Source organism: Dendropsophus ebraccatus, chromosome 2 (assembly GCF_027789765.1).
Source record: "Dendropsophus ebraccatus isolate aDenEbr1 chromosome 2, aDenEbr1.pat, whole genome shotgun sequence".
Taxonomy (NCBI): Eukaryota; Metazoa; Chordata; class Amphibia; order Anura; family Hylidae; genus Dendropsophus; species Dendropsophus ebraccatus.
Genome location: NC_091455.1, coordinates 59,983,451 through 59,997,823, shown reverse-complemented (window position 1 = coordinate 59,997,823; position 14,373 = coordinate 59,983,451). Strand labels below are relative to the sequence as shown.

The window sequence follows — 14,373 nt, the reverse complement described above, 5'->3', positions numbered from 1 at the left end:
TACTTAACTTATTAATTCCATTTATGTATGCAGTATTACATTGTGTACTTGAACGTTACCACTTAGGTTATACGTTCACTTGAGCTACCGCCCACCTGATGCATCAACATATTGCAACGTGAATTTCACACCTGCTTAACCTGATTAATTTGCATGTCATGACGCACGCTGGGTGGATTGGTCCACAATAGCTTTTAATCTCACTAGTCTTTCCTCATTGTTGTATATGACCATGATTAAGCGCGGTAGCGCGAAACGCGTTGGTTTTAGTTATTTTTATAATTAAAAGTTATGTTTTAACCACATCTTCATTTGCCCTGGGAGTGCCGGCCTACTTGCAACTTCTCTACCATTCCTATGTTCACACTATGTAGAACAACATTCGTTTGACATGGCCGTTGTTGGCAGTGTCAGACAACGGCCACTGTTTTACATGTTCATCTGACCGATACTGCATTATTTTAAAATCATTACAATCCGAGTGCTCTATGGTTGTTCCAGGAAATCAATTAACCATTGATTTCCAGGCACACTATGGCTGCAATATAGGCACACACTGTGTGAGTTGTCAATTATTTTCAGCCACTGTTTGGAAACGTCTGAAAAGAGTTGACAGGTTAATTATTTCCATGGCCGTATTGAACAGAAGCCGTTGTTCAATACACTGTGTGAACAATGGTCGTTGTTTGAATTGAATTCAATCATGTTAATTTTTTAAAAGACAAAAACAGCCATTGTTTTAATGGGCAACAATTGACGATCTTGTCTTAAAAAATACATAGTGTGAACATAGCCTCTGACTGTATCCATGTTTTTGCGGCACACTTGACAAACCCGAGTTTGCTCGAGATTCGCTCATCTCTAGTTTTCAAACCATTATTAGGGATTATATGCCGAGCCAGACTGTGGAGTAGCATAAGGATAGATTGAGATCTCTTTCTACAGAGAAAAGGTGTCTGGCCAGTGAATATTGATGTGATGATTAAGGGAAGATAGAGGAAGCATACTTTCGGTAACTTTTGACAAGGTATCCTACATGCACACACTTAGCGCTGTGATCCCACTGATCAATGAGGGGTCCGGGAGTCAGACCCTCACCAATCTAAATTAATGGCTTAGCCTAAGTAAAGGCCAATAATTGTAAAAGGTCAGGCAACTATTTTGATACTCTGATTGATTCTCACTCAGAAGGTGAATTCTCCAGCAAATATTCCCCTAGAGATGAGCGTACCTTGAGTGTGCTTGGGTTCATCCAAACTCGAATGTGCAGCATTTGATTACCGATGCCTGATGAAGTTGGATGAAACCCTAGGGAGACCCTGAAAACATTGATACAGCCTATGGCTATGTTCACACAACGTATCTTTTCTATTAATCACGGCCGTTGTTGCAAATTGCAACAACGGCCGTGATTAATAGAAAAGATACATTGCATTGAAGTCAGAGGGAATCCTAGCCTGAGTGTACACACTTAGTATACACTTCGGTAGGGATTCTTAGCGGCATTGCTGATATGTCAGTTTTGTGTGGCCACTATTTATTGAATAATGGCTGCACAACACTGACAGTTTACACAATGCTGCTTTAGCTGCACTTTCCATTGTGTGCTATGGTGAATTGCAGGTGCAGTACTGGCCGGGATGAACTTCACTGACTGGCCGTTCTGTGACTTGGACGGGTCCCAGAATGAACGATGTCATATGTAGTGTAAACCCGGCCTATGGTTGCATACAGCTTCTTTTGGTAATCAAGTGCTGCATGCTTGGGGTGGGGTGAACCGAGGCATAGTCAAGGTTCGCTGATCTCTAATTCCCAGCTATCTAACATTAATGGCCTATTCCAATAATAGACCATCGATTTCTATAAATCACTTTAATGCATTACTATATGTACTCTAATGGCTGTCATTTTCTGCTGGAATACATACAGAAAACAAAGAGTCATAACTAAGAAATGCTCAGTATGAATCACGAGCAAATTCTGGGTAGTATAATCATTCAGGTTTTTGTTTTTCCTTACTGATATGTTTAGGTACATAATATCTACTATATCTCTTATAGTATATATTAGACATAATTATAAGACATAATTGTATATGATCATAGGCATATGAACAGGGGCGTAACTAGAAATGGCTGGGCCCCATAGCAAACTTTTGATTGCCCCCCCCCCGACTGACCACTAAACGGTGAAGTGAAGTCATAACTACATAACTGCTAGCTCTGGTCAGGAGTGCTTGCAGTTAAAGGGACATTTGCAAAACCCAGGAGACCAGCAGGGCCACCCTGTGCTGCAAATGATGACGGCTCAGGGGGCCCAGTGTATTGCAGGAGCAGGCCATGGGGCCCCCTGATGCGGCGGGCCCCATAGCAGCCGCTATGGCTGCTATAGTGGTAGTTACGCCCCTGCATATGAACATTACCTTGACAATGCACACAGCTCTGTCAGACCCTTATATACCGCTCACAGAAAGACAGAACATATCTATGGACAATACTTCTCATTGTGCAGTTGGCATACACTATGGCATATTTTATAAGTGGATTTCTAAGATTGATTTGGAAAGCTACAGTATGTGAAGCAAGTTTATCAGGGACACTCTATGTAGGGCATGTTTCACTGTTTGTTATTCAGATTCCAATATTCTTATGTTACTTTGCCTCTGGCTACGAGTGAATGACTTGTAGAGGGATGCATTCTGTATAGTTACAATGCTATTGTCGCAAACACATGAGCTTTGTCAAAACGATCTGAAAACAGTGGTAAATGATCAGTCAAAGCCATATATACATATACTCAGAGACTTGGCTGTAATAAAAAATCTTCTAAAACTGAGTAAGGTTTATGTTTGTGCAGTTACAATGCCCAGCTGATATATACGTCAGGTATAGAGTCGGGCACATGCATTGACCTGTCTTCTAAAGTGTAACCTGATTCTGACATCATTCTAGAGAAGTCACAAGATCGACTTCTTTGCTGCAATCTGCAAAATCTAAGTTGCATGGTAATTATCAGGACTGAGAAAAAAAAAGAAATAGGAGCTTTGACATTGTGTGATTTATAATGTTAAATTCTGGTTGTTTTCTGAAAATTTTTAAATGTCAGAAATGATAGGAAAATTGATGTTGCTTTCATATTTATGTAGCCTAGCCTAGCTTTCATATTTATGTAGCCTAGCTATCAGAAAATAGGCATTCCCGCTATAGAAATCCGAATCCTGGGTTTCCCTTTACAAGGTACTTGATAAAATTCTGTCTGTCTGTAGCTACCACTAGAGGGAACACTGCATTTTTGCAGCTACTATTTTTGAACTGAATGAAGCTATAAAACTTTCTATGCTGCAAGATTGCCCTAGTGCCAGCTGTAGCCAAACCTTTGCCTTTGGGCCGTTCACACTGAGTAAAAGTGGTCGGAATTTCAAGCAGAGCCCGAATTCAGTCTGTCCCATTGATTCAATGGGATGTCTCATCCACCATGTTTACTCAGTGTGAACGGGCCCTTTGTCAGAAAGCAGGAGGAACAGATAAGTGACAGGGCCTACTCCTACTATGGGCCCCACAGCAGTTGCATTGTCTGCCTCTATTGTAAATGCACTACTTGGATTTATTATGGAAATGCAGGGGCTAAATTTGCTACTGCATGATCCCTTTATACAATATCCTATTTTGGAGATATTTTCTGTAATCTGGATTCTGAGCAAAGACACTACCATCTGTATCTGTACATAATGTTTCTTTAAACAGCTTTGTACAATTCAGGGTTGCATAGCTATAGCATGGCTGCGTACATGGGGCTTTAGGAAAAAGTAATGTTGCTTTAGCCCAGGCAAGACCTCTTAGGACTCAGCACAATGCTATGCTATACTGCAAGAGAAAAGGAAATAGACTGAACCTCAGATCTATTGTACTTTATCGGTCTCAAAAAATGTAATTCTGTAGATGTCCGAGGCTTTGAATTTGCACGGTTTATTTCATACAATACCCATAAGATCTCCCAGTGAATGGTCATTCATCTTTGCTTTGCTTTGAATGCATTGGGAATGATGCTCATTCTTTTCTGCTCCTCAAACATATCTTATCTGGCCTTTTCCAGGTAACGGTGAAAAAGCTGGCCGACGAGGCTCGGATGAACACATTGCTTGACGAATACTCCACAGACCCTCAGTATCAGCAACTCTTCATCAATCTGGTAAGGACAGAGCCAAATAGAAAAACAAACATTTCCTCTGTGAACAATGTGTTTGTTATATTTCAATCATTTGTTTATGATGGCTGTGTCAGCCTCGCTGATTTACATAAACATTGCCAATCCCCAGACTTTACATTTTCAACAAAAGTAGCTGAGTACAAACAGCATTCCTGGGTTTTAATTCATATTGTATAAACATAACAGATGTTGATAAAATGAGCCAGCAAGAAAATACAACAAAGGAGGTTAGGAGAGTGCCTTGTCTATGAAATGCATTCCAGATTGACATAGTGATTCCAGGTTTGTAGATCATATATAATTTACATGTCATTTCTGTCTGTTTAAGTAACGTTCAGAAAATATGCAAAGCGCGGATGTGTTCTTTTTTTTTTTTCCTTTAGCAAATGAATACTTGGTGACGACCTTCTAAGTCTGAACAATGCCCTTTAAAGTTGAGGTTTAACATTAATTTTCTTTAACACCGGAACATACCTAATGCTCTGATTCAGCAGTCATTCTCTGTTTTACACATATAGTCAACCAATGATCTAACTGAATGGGACAATCTCCGCTCGGGAGCACATAAACAGTATATATTCTACATGACCAGATAGCTTCAAATAGAGAGGCGGTACTCAGTTCAGTGAAAAAATGTGTAACATATGGAGAGCCGATGTTTCTAGCTCTCACTGAAAAAAAGTTTTTTCTACATATGGGCATATTTTTATTTTTTTGCTGAATGGAGTGCCACTTTTCTATATGATGCTACTTGGATGTGACCCCATGTGGGGGTTTATGAAGTAGCCCTTGTACACAGTGCTCTTCCATCTACGTTTTCTTTGATTCTACATGACATATACTTTGATGTGAACATGTATAGTATAACTTCAGTAGAGGCATTGGCTCATATCTTCCTGGATGTATGGATGTATTACCATATGTTAAGGGTGAACATATCAAATGTATAACCTGTGCAGCAGCACAGGAGACCAGTGGGCAAAAGAAGTCCATTGAAACTACAAAGCAACACCAAGAGACCTTCCCCCCACAGGAAAGTTTGGCATGGCCGAGCGTTCATGTACTCTCCATGGGGAGGGGTAAGTCTTAGCCAATGGCTCTGACTGTGGCTTATCTGTTCCAGAACAAAGGGGTGGGGCAGTGATTTTCCATCATGCTCAACCCCTATCACTACCCCCATACACCTTAAATTGATGGCCAAACCTGCTGCTTGTGGCAGGTACAGCCGACTAAAGTCTAAGGTGTATGGGGACCTTTAACCCCTTCACATCAGTAATACATAGATATACAATTCCTACTGTACATAGCGAGCTATATCGATCGCAGCGTTTAAGGTACTCAGTGACATGACAAACCCCTGTCACTGAGTGCGGGGGTCCTGATCACTTGAACTGATGGGTGGGGGTAATTTACTTACCTCCATCCTGTCGAATGGGCGATCTATGCATAGAGCCTGCTCTCAGTCAGGCTCTATGCATAGATCACCGATAACACTGATCTATGCTATGCTATGGCATAGCATAGATCAGTACATGCAATCTAATGATTGCATGCTTTACAGGAAAAAAAAGCGTTTAAAAAAAGTAATACAATTTTTTTCTTAAAGGTATTAAAAAACCCTTAGAAACTACCCTTATAAAAAAAAACTTAAAAAATACCCCCTTGCCCATTATAAAAATAAAAATATATAACAAAATAAATAAACATATTACCTATCGTAGCATGCAGAATTGTCAGATCTATTAAAATATAACATTATTGTTCCCGGCCGGGGAACGGCGTAAACGAAAAAAAAAAAAAAACAAACACACACCAAGATTGCTGATTTTTTTAAATTATTTATCAGAAATTTCTTTTATAAAAAGCTATTAAAATTTTTCTGTTACACCAATATGATATTAATAAAAACTAGAGATCATGGCGCAAAAAATTACACCCCAACCAGCCCTGTAGGTGGAAAATAAAAGCGCTATGGCACTTAGAAGGCGAGGAGGAACATTGCATTTGACCTGGACATCTGTGCATCAATGGGCTCAGTCTTGAAGGGGTTAAGCATATACTCTTGTCTAGTGTGAGCCTTTACAGCAATAATTTCTCGTATAATATTTGAAAATACATTTAATATTAACATTAACAATAATATTTAATATTAACATGCTTAAAACATTTTCCGTTTTACACTTTCAAGCCGAAAAACTATTTCTTCTGCCACTGTGGAGCAGCTATGAACTAACATAGTTTTCTGCTAGGATTGACCCCTATGTTTAGGTGGTCTCAGTGGCCCATGATCTAGCTATAAAAGAAGAGACACTTAAAGCAAATGTACCACATGTACATTGCTTTAAGTTTTTTACATGAATGGATCAGTGCCGGCGCTGTTCCCAAGTACTGGCCGGGCATGAAGCACTGGGGGCAGATCCGTTGGCCCCCAGCGTGACGATCTCCCCTCCCCTCTGGAGACCATATGGATTTTGAGAACAGGGAGATGGAAAAATAGCTTGTTCTGGTCTCCCCAAACATTGATTTATGATGCGTTTACACAGAGAGATTTATCTGACAGATATTTTTAGCCAAAGCCAGGAGTGGATTTGAAAAGAGGAGAAATCTCAGTTTTTCCTTTATGACCCGTTCTCTGTTTATAGTCTCTTCCTGGCTTTGGCTTCAATGACCTGTCAGATAAATCTCTCTGTGTAAACGCACCATTAGTATTGCAGTGCTTCCAGGTTCAGTGAAAAAAACATAAAAAACCAAAACAAAATGTTCAGTGTGGGATTGTTATACTGTGCAATCCAAGATATATTGCTTACACTTTCAGTTTACTAGAGAAAAGGGCCAACAAGTGATCCCCAAGTTATCCCAATCACAGGATAAAAAAAAGGAATTTTTGGGGGAACTTCTTAACTGTTAGAGAAAAGCAAAATACAATATCAGGCCATTTTCAGACCTTGTAAGAGACTGGCCAGGCCACGGAACCGCCGGTCTCAGAAAAGATCATCCCGCTGAGATCATCTTTAGCGCTGCTAAGTTCTGATGCCGGCGCATCCGTGCGCGCCCACATCAGAACTCTCCATTGAACACTATGGACCGTGCAGCCAGAGTTGCTCACTCCACAGTGTGCACTGACAGGGTTTTCTGCGGCTGCTATTCAATGAATTGCAGCTGCACAAAACTGACATGTCGGTTTCTTGCCACGTGGCTAGGGATCCCGGCCGGAGTGTATACTATGGGGGACATTTATTAAGTCCGGCGTTTTTTATGCTGGACTTATAAATGTCCCCGCATCTCCGGGGCTACGGAGATTTATGCAGAGGCAGACTGCCTCTACATAAGTCTCGTGCGCGTCGGTGCGCACAGCCGAAAACCTACGCCACCTGAAAGGTGGAGTAAGTTTTCGGCGTATCTTTGCGCTGAAAAAATGATAAATCGCGCGGACTCTGAGTCCACGCCCCCCGTAACGCCCCCTCCACACCCCTTCCCCGCCCCCCCGGCGTACTCGCTGTGAAGTGCCGATATGCGAATAAAATCGTTCGCATATCGGCACTTTACGCCGAAAATCATCAGTACGCCGGATGATGCACTCCGGCCGGGATTCCATAGGCGGCAACGTCACGTATATTTTCCTATTAATAACGGCCGTTGTTGCAATCGGCAACAACGCCCATAGTTTTACGAAAATATACTTAGTAAGAACATAGCCTAATAAAAAATAAGTTTGCATTAATATACAATGAAGGTCAGGCTGTAAGTCCTTGTCAGGTTGCAGTTCAGTTGAATGATGGAATTTTTAGTCTGGGAAAAACTCTTTCTGTCTATTACATTAATATTGGAATATCAGCCCAGGCTGCTTACTAACAGTAGAAATGGTGCTGTCTGGATGTACATTGAACAGGTTCCTTGAATCTCACAGCCACCCACATCCTTCAGCACAGTATACTTTACTATCAAGGAAATGAAATAGACTGTAAAGTGGTTTTAAACATATAATATATTACTGCTATAGGAAAAAAATCACATTGCTTGATTTAATTCTCAATTTTAATACTTGGATTGGATCCAGTCACAATAGCTGAAGGTAAGCCTGCGGTATATGGTTTAACAAACCTCGCTTTCAGCACTTCATTTCACAGTTTGATTCACAGCATAGAAGGTAAGGTTTCATCTGTTCTCATGGGCACATTTGGCTTGGTCAGGTTGCAATGTGCATGGTGCAATGTATTAGACCATTTCAGATTGCTTCTGACAAGGAGTTCACAGAATTACACTATAACAACATGTAACATTAGGATCATTATATTTTACCCAATACCTGAATATTCTTGTTCAGCTGCACAAGGTTGGCTACATTTATTCCTTTTAGAAAAGTTTCATTTACTGACAAAGACTGGAGTGGGAATATATTCAGGATATCCGAAGTTATATTACAGTGTGTAACACCTTGGGGAATGTTCTACTTCAATAAAATGTACTCAGCTTGCTTAGGCCGGGTTCACACTACGTTTTTTACAAAAAGAGGAAATGGAAATAGATGGAAAAATTGATGCATTTTTGTTTATCCATTTTGATCCGATTTTCCACTGACTTCCATTATAAAAAAAAGGTTCAAAACGCAATTTTTTTTAACCCTTTGAGAACCAAGCTCTAAATGACCCAGTGGGCCGCACCAATTTTCATTTTTGCGTTTTCGTTTTTCCCTCTTCCCCTTCTAAGAGCTCTTGCACTTTTTAATTTTTCTATCTACAGGGCCATGTGAGGGCTTGTTTTTTTTCAGAGCTACAGTAGGTGTACTTTGTAATGGCGCCTTTCATTTTACCATAACATGTATGATAGAACCCCAAAAATATTATTTATAAAAAAAAAAAAAAAAATTGGTGAAACCATAAAAACCAACAAAACACAGTTATCACTGAACTCAAGGAGAACAGTGAAAAAAATTCCAATGAAGTACTCAATCAAGAGTCTCCACTGATGCCCCCAAAAATTTAAATATGCAAAACAGGAGTCCGTGGAGCCTCGGTTGCGAGTCTCAAAACACGGGATAGCCAGATATCTCTAGCCTGTTGCCACAGGGTGCCTCCATGATAGGGAGAGCACCACACCACCCTGATAAATAGCCCCTTAAGTCCCACTCGGTTGCGAGTATTGGAACATAAATAGGGAAACACCAGGGTGGCCCCTTTTTGTCAATGTCTAACTTGTTGGTCGATTTGCTATTGCCTCAACTAGCCAGAATCCTACTCCACACTGACGAGGGGCAAAAACCCCGAAACGGCTGTCTGTGGATGGAAGCCTGCCTTGGCAAGCCCTTGTCATGATCGCAATACTCGCACCTTGAGTTAGACATTGACAAAAAGGGGCCACCCTGGTGTTTCCCTATTTATGTTCCAATACTCGCAACCGAGTGGGACTTAAGGGGCTATTTATCAGGGTGGTGTGGTGCTCTCCCTATCATGGAGGCACCCCGTGGCAACAGGCTAGAGATATCTGGCTATCCCGTGTTTTGAGACTCGCAACCGAGGCTCCACGGACTCCTGTTTTGCATATTAAAATTTTTGGGGGCATCAGTGGAGACTCTTGATTGAGTACTTCATTGGAATTTTTTTCACTGTTCTCCTTGAGTTCAGTGATAACTGTGTTTTGTTGGTCAATTTGCTATTGCCCCAACTAGCCAGAATCCTACTCCACACTGACGAGGGGCAAAAACCCCAAAACGGCTGTCTGTGGATGGAAGCCTGCCTTGGCAAGCCCTTGTCATGATCGCAATACTCGCACCTTGAGTTAGACATTGACAAAAAGGGGCCACCCTGGTGTTTCCCTATTTATGTTCCAATACTCGCAACCAAGTGGGACTTAAGGGGCTATTTATCAGGGTGGTGTGGTGCTCTCCCTATCATGGAGGCACCCCGTGGCAACAGGCTAGAGATATCTGGCTATCCTGTGTTTTGAGACTCGCAACCGAGGCTCCACGGACTCCTGTTTTGAAACCATAAAAAAGAATCCAATATGGTAACGTTTAGGGGTTTCCTGTGTCTATGTAATGCACTATATGGTAAAAGTGACATTGTACTATTACTCTATAGGTCAGCCCAAACACAACCATATGCAGGTTTACACAGATTCTCTAATGTTATATATATATTTTTTTTATGAAATCCTTTTTTTTTGCAATTAATTATTAATAAAATGGGCCTATTGTGACGCCTATAACTGTTTTACCTACAGGGCTGTATGAGATGTCATTTTTTGCGCCATGATCTCTACTTTTTATTAATACCATATTTGTTTAGCTCGGACGTTTTGATCACTTTTTATATTTTTTTTTTATATATATAATGTAACAAAAAAATCAGCAATTCTGGTGCTTTTTCCCCTCTTGTTATATTTTAATAGATCGGACAATTACACACACTATGGAATATAATATGTTCATTAATTTATTTATTTTTATATGTTTTATTTGTAAAATGGGATAGGGGGTGATTTTAATTTTTATTGGGGGAGGGGCTTTGGGGTATTTTTAAAAACATTTTCACTTTTTTTTTTTTACACATTTTTGATCCCCTTGCAGACACTGATCACTGCTATGCCATAGGCATAGCATTTATCAGTGTAATAGGCGCTCTGCTCATTGAGCCTGCCATAGGGACACAGTCACACTGTGGGGGTCCTGATTGGTAAGTGACAGGACATGCTCTTGTCGATTACACTTAAACGCTGCGGTCACATCGCGGCATTTAAGGGGTTAATGACACGCTACAGCGCGAACGCTGCAGCCTGTCATTAACGGTGAGGTCCAGGCTGCTTACTACAGCCGGCCCTTACCTGCTATGAAGTGCGATCCGGTCCGGAGCACACTTCATAGCGGGATAATCAACCCAGGACGTACAGTTACGTCCAGGGTCGTCTGGTGACAGACGGCCAGGGCGTAACTGTACATCCAAGGTCGTCTGTTTTTTCATCTGTTTTTTTTTTTTTTTTTTTTGCAAAAACAGTTAAAAAAAACAGGATTGCAAAAGCATAGTGTGAACCTGGCTTTAGCTAGTTCTGCTAAACTATTATATGTAGATTTTGAAGGAGAATCAGCCTATGGATTTAGTGCAGATTGGTCTTTTATTGCTGGATCTATTTTGCCTGTGGCAGGTGATTCTGCATTTTATGGTATTTCGGGTAAAACTGAAAAATTCCTGAAAAAACGGGATTGTACACCACTCATTCATGACTTCCATGTTGCACTTTATCTTGTACTATGTTGTATGACACAATACTTGGCAGAATTCCCCTTGTTATGTCTGGTTCTTGGACTACTCAGTACTAGTGGGCTTATACAAGTGACTTGTGTCATGCCAGCCAGAAGATTAGAAGCAGATAACTGGTAGCACCCTGTCCTCAGCCAATGCTGCTCAGTGCACACAGCCCCTGTCAGCACCTTTTTAAAGTGATAGACACCCTGGGTGCGGGGCTCCTACCTGGCGCAGCTTTCACCCCTCTCTACCCCCTTCCTATCAGACATTATAAAAGCATAAAGCATGGTGTGTCATGCTGCGTTTACACGGAACAATTATCGTGCGAATTTGCACGATAACGATTGAATTTGAACGATAATAGTACGTGTAAACGCAGCGAACGATCGAACGACGAGCGAGAAATCGTTCATTTTAATCTTTGAACATGTTCTTAAATCGTCGTTCGCAAAAAAATTCACATATAGTTCAGTGTAAACAGTCGTTCACCGATTTTTACCTATGTGCGAGATAGGCTTAAGCGATCGCAAAACGAATTTTCCGTACGATATATCGTTCCGTCTAAACGGTGATCGTTATAAAAAAAAAATAGTTACTTCGAAATCGTTAATCGTACGATTGGGCGAATTATCGTTCCGTGTAAACGCAGCATAAAGTGCCTAAATCAGGAGTGTCAAACTGCGTCCCTCCAGCTGTTGCAAAACTAGAGTTCCCTTCATGTCTGGACAGCCAGAGCTTTAGTTATGCAGGTATGATTGTAGTTTTGCAACAGCTGGGGAGCTACAGGTATGACACTGCAGCTACCACTAGGGGGAGTTTAGGAGCTTACTGCAAACTCTGTAATAATATGCAGTAAGCTTCTAGGCTTTTAATGGTAGTGACACCAGAAATGTGTAAGGGATTTGGAACCCTGCTTTAGAAAGAATGCTCACTGTTATTAAAATATATTAAAAGGGTTAGATTTTTTCTTTCAGATAAACTGGTGCAAGAAAGTTCCAGAGATTTGTAATTTACTTCTACAAAAAAATCTCGTCTTTCAGTACTTATTAGCTGCTGTATGTCCTGTAGGAAGTGGTGTATTGTCTCCAGTCTGACAGAGTGCTCTCTGCTGCCACCACTGTCTGTGACAGGAACTGTCCAGAGCAGTAGCACATCCCCATAGAAATCCTCCCCTGCTCTCCAGACTGGAAAGAATTTTCATTTCCTGCAGGACATACCGCCAACGCTCACCACTGTCCCGCGCCGTCAGTCAGCAGCTGTCATCGCCACCAACGCTCACCGCTGTCTCCCTGGCCCTGCAGCGGCTCATCGTCCTGACGGCGCGGGACAGCGGTGAGCATTGGCGGCGGGACGGGACCGCTGCGGCAGGACAGGTGAGCGGCTGCAGGGCTGCTGTCTGCCGCCCCCTGCAGGGGCGCAGAATCCTCATTCCACCTCATGGCAGAAACGGCCATTATACCTATTTAGATTATAGGGAATGTTTGCTTAAAGAAAGACAACTCAAACTGATGATATAGAAGTCATTTTGACTTTCTTCTGCTATGAAGATTCTGGAACCTCACACTTCATAGACCTTACACTTTATTTTTTTTAGCTGTTATTTCACCAGTTATTTTTAGTAAAAAATGTGGGTTATGTTTAGTAACAAAGTAATGTTCTGAGTCAGTGTTGACACCAGCAATAGAAAAGGCATGGCACTAAAAACCTTTTGCTACTAGACATCATTGGAGAGACCTAAGTCACACAACCCCAGTGACCATATCCTTAAAGGGGGATACACTTTTGATAGCAAGTCAGTTTGCACATATAGGCAATTATAGGTCCGCTTTATACTGTGTCTCTCATGACTCTATATAATTACTAATAACCTATAACCTTTCTTTTCACAGGATCCGTATATTAATAAATCTGCTGTCTCTGTTCAAGCTCATTTCTCACTTCAACGGACATATAGTGTCTTTCGAACACTGGCACTTCGCCATCTTATAGTTGTAGATCTTCATAACAAGGCGATTGGGATGATCACGAGGAAAGATCTCATATCTGAGCGGCTAAAGAAGAAGCTGATTAAGTTGGACTCTAAAAAACTGGATTCAGATGAAGAGCTGTTGCAATGAATGTGAGGATGAGGTTTTCTGAGGCCACAGCGAATGAAGTGGAAAGAATAGTAATATTGCCATCATTCCCTGGTAGTCTCAACTACTGTATGAATAAATGAGTATGACACTACTTTTTGTTTTTATTGAAAGAGTAAAAACATATTGTCAGAGGTCTAACAATCTGATTTGTATCATGAGTAACAAAATACAGTATGATATATCATGACTTTTAGTATAGGCGATTTTTTATTGTTTCACAGTTTGTGTCTTACCTTCCTCCTTGTTGCCAGTTCCGTTAGTCGGGGTCTCTGCTCAGGAGCACTGTTAAGAGCACTGCTGCATCATCTGGCCAGCCCCTTCTAATGATAATCAATGGAGGGGACCGGCCACATGACACAGCAGTGCTCCTAAGGGTGCTCCCTAGTGGATTTTACGCCAACTAACAGTGCAGGATCTGTGCCAAAGAGAGGAAGGTAAAATACATACCGTTCTCTCCAGCATCCCTGGTGCTATAGGGGGCTATCAGCAGGTTAGCTTTGTCTAACCTGCTGATAGTTCCCCTTTAAGGGGTACCCCAGGCTTTTAAAGGAAGAACGTACTTTGCTTTGTTATTAGAAGATAACTGTTATTCTGTGTATAATAAACAGATATGCAGTTTTCCCATATAACTTCTGTATCAATTTTTCGTGATCTTTTGAGAACCCTACATCTTAATTGTTTACTTCTAGCGGATAAAATTAATCCTGGTCATGTGATCCCACAAAAGAAAGAACATTAAAAAAGTGCACAATTTTTACACATTTTATAACTTTTTTTTTTTTACTGTAATG

General features: G+C 41.1%; 1 protein-coding gene across 2 annotated transcripts in view; it reads left to right on the top strand.

The window, feature by feature from the left end:
* LOC138784472 (chloride channel protein D-like) overlaps positions 1 to 13,854 on the top strand; it is a 120,241-nt gene extending 106,387 nt beyond the window's left edge. Inside the window, exons 17-18 of one of the 2 annotated variants that reach the window (XM_069960050.1) lie at positions 4,093 to 4,188; positions 13,334 to 13,854. In XM_069960050.1, the coding sequence (XP_069816151.1) occupies positions 4,093 to 4,188; positions 13,334 to 13,561 (324 nt within the window). In that variant the 3' untranslated portion in view covers positions 13,562 to 13,854. Of the gene's footprint in view, positions 1 to 4,092; positions 4,189 to 13,333 lie in introns of those variants that run through there. The other variant, XM_069960052.1, reaches the window with a different exon arrangement.
* Positions 13,855 to 14,373: the final 519 nt, after the last annotated feature.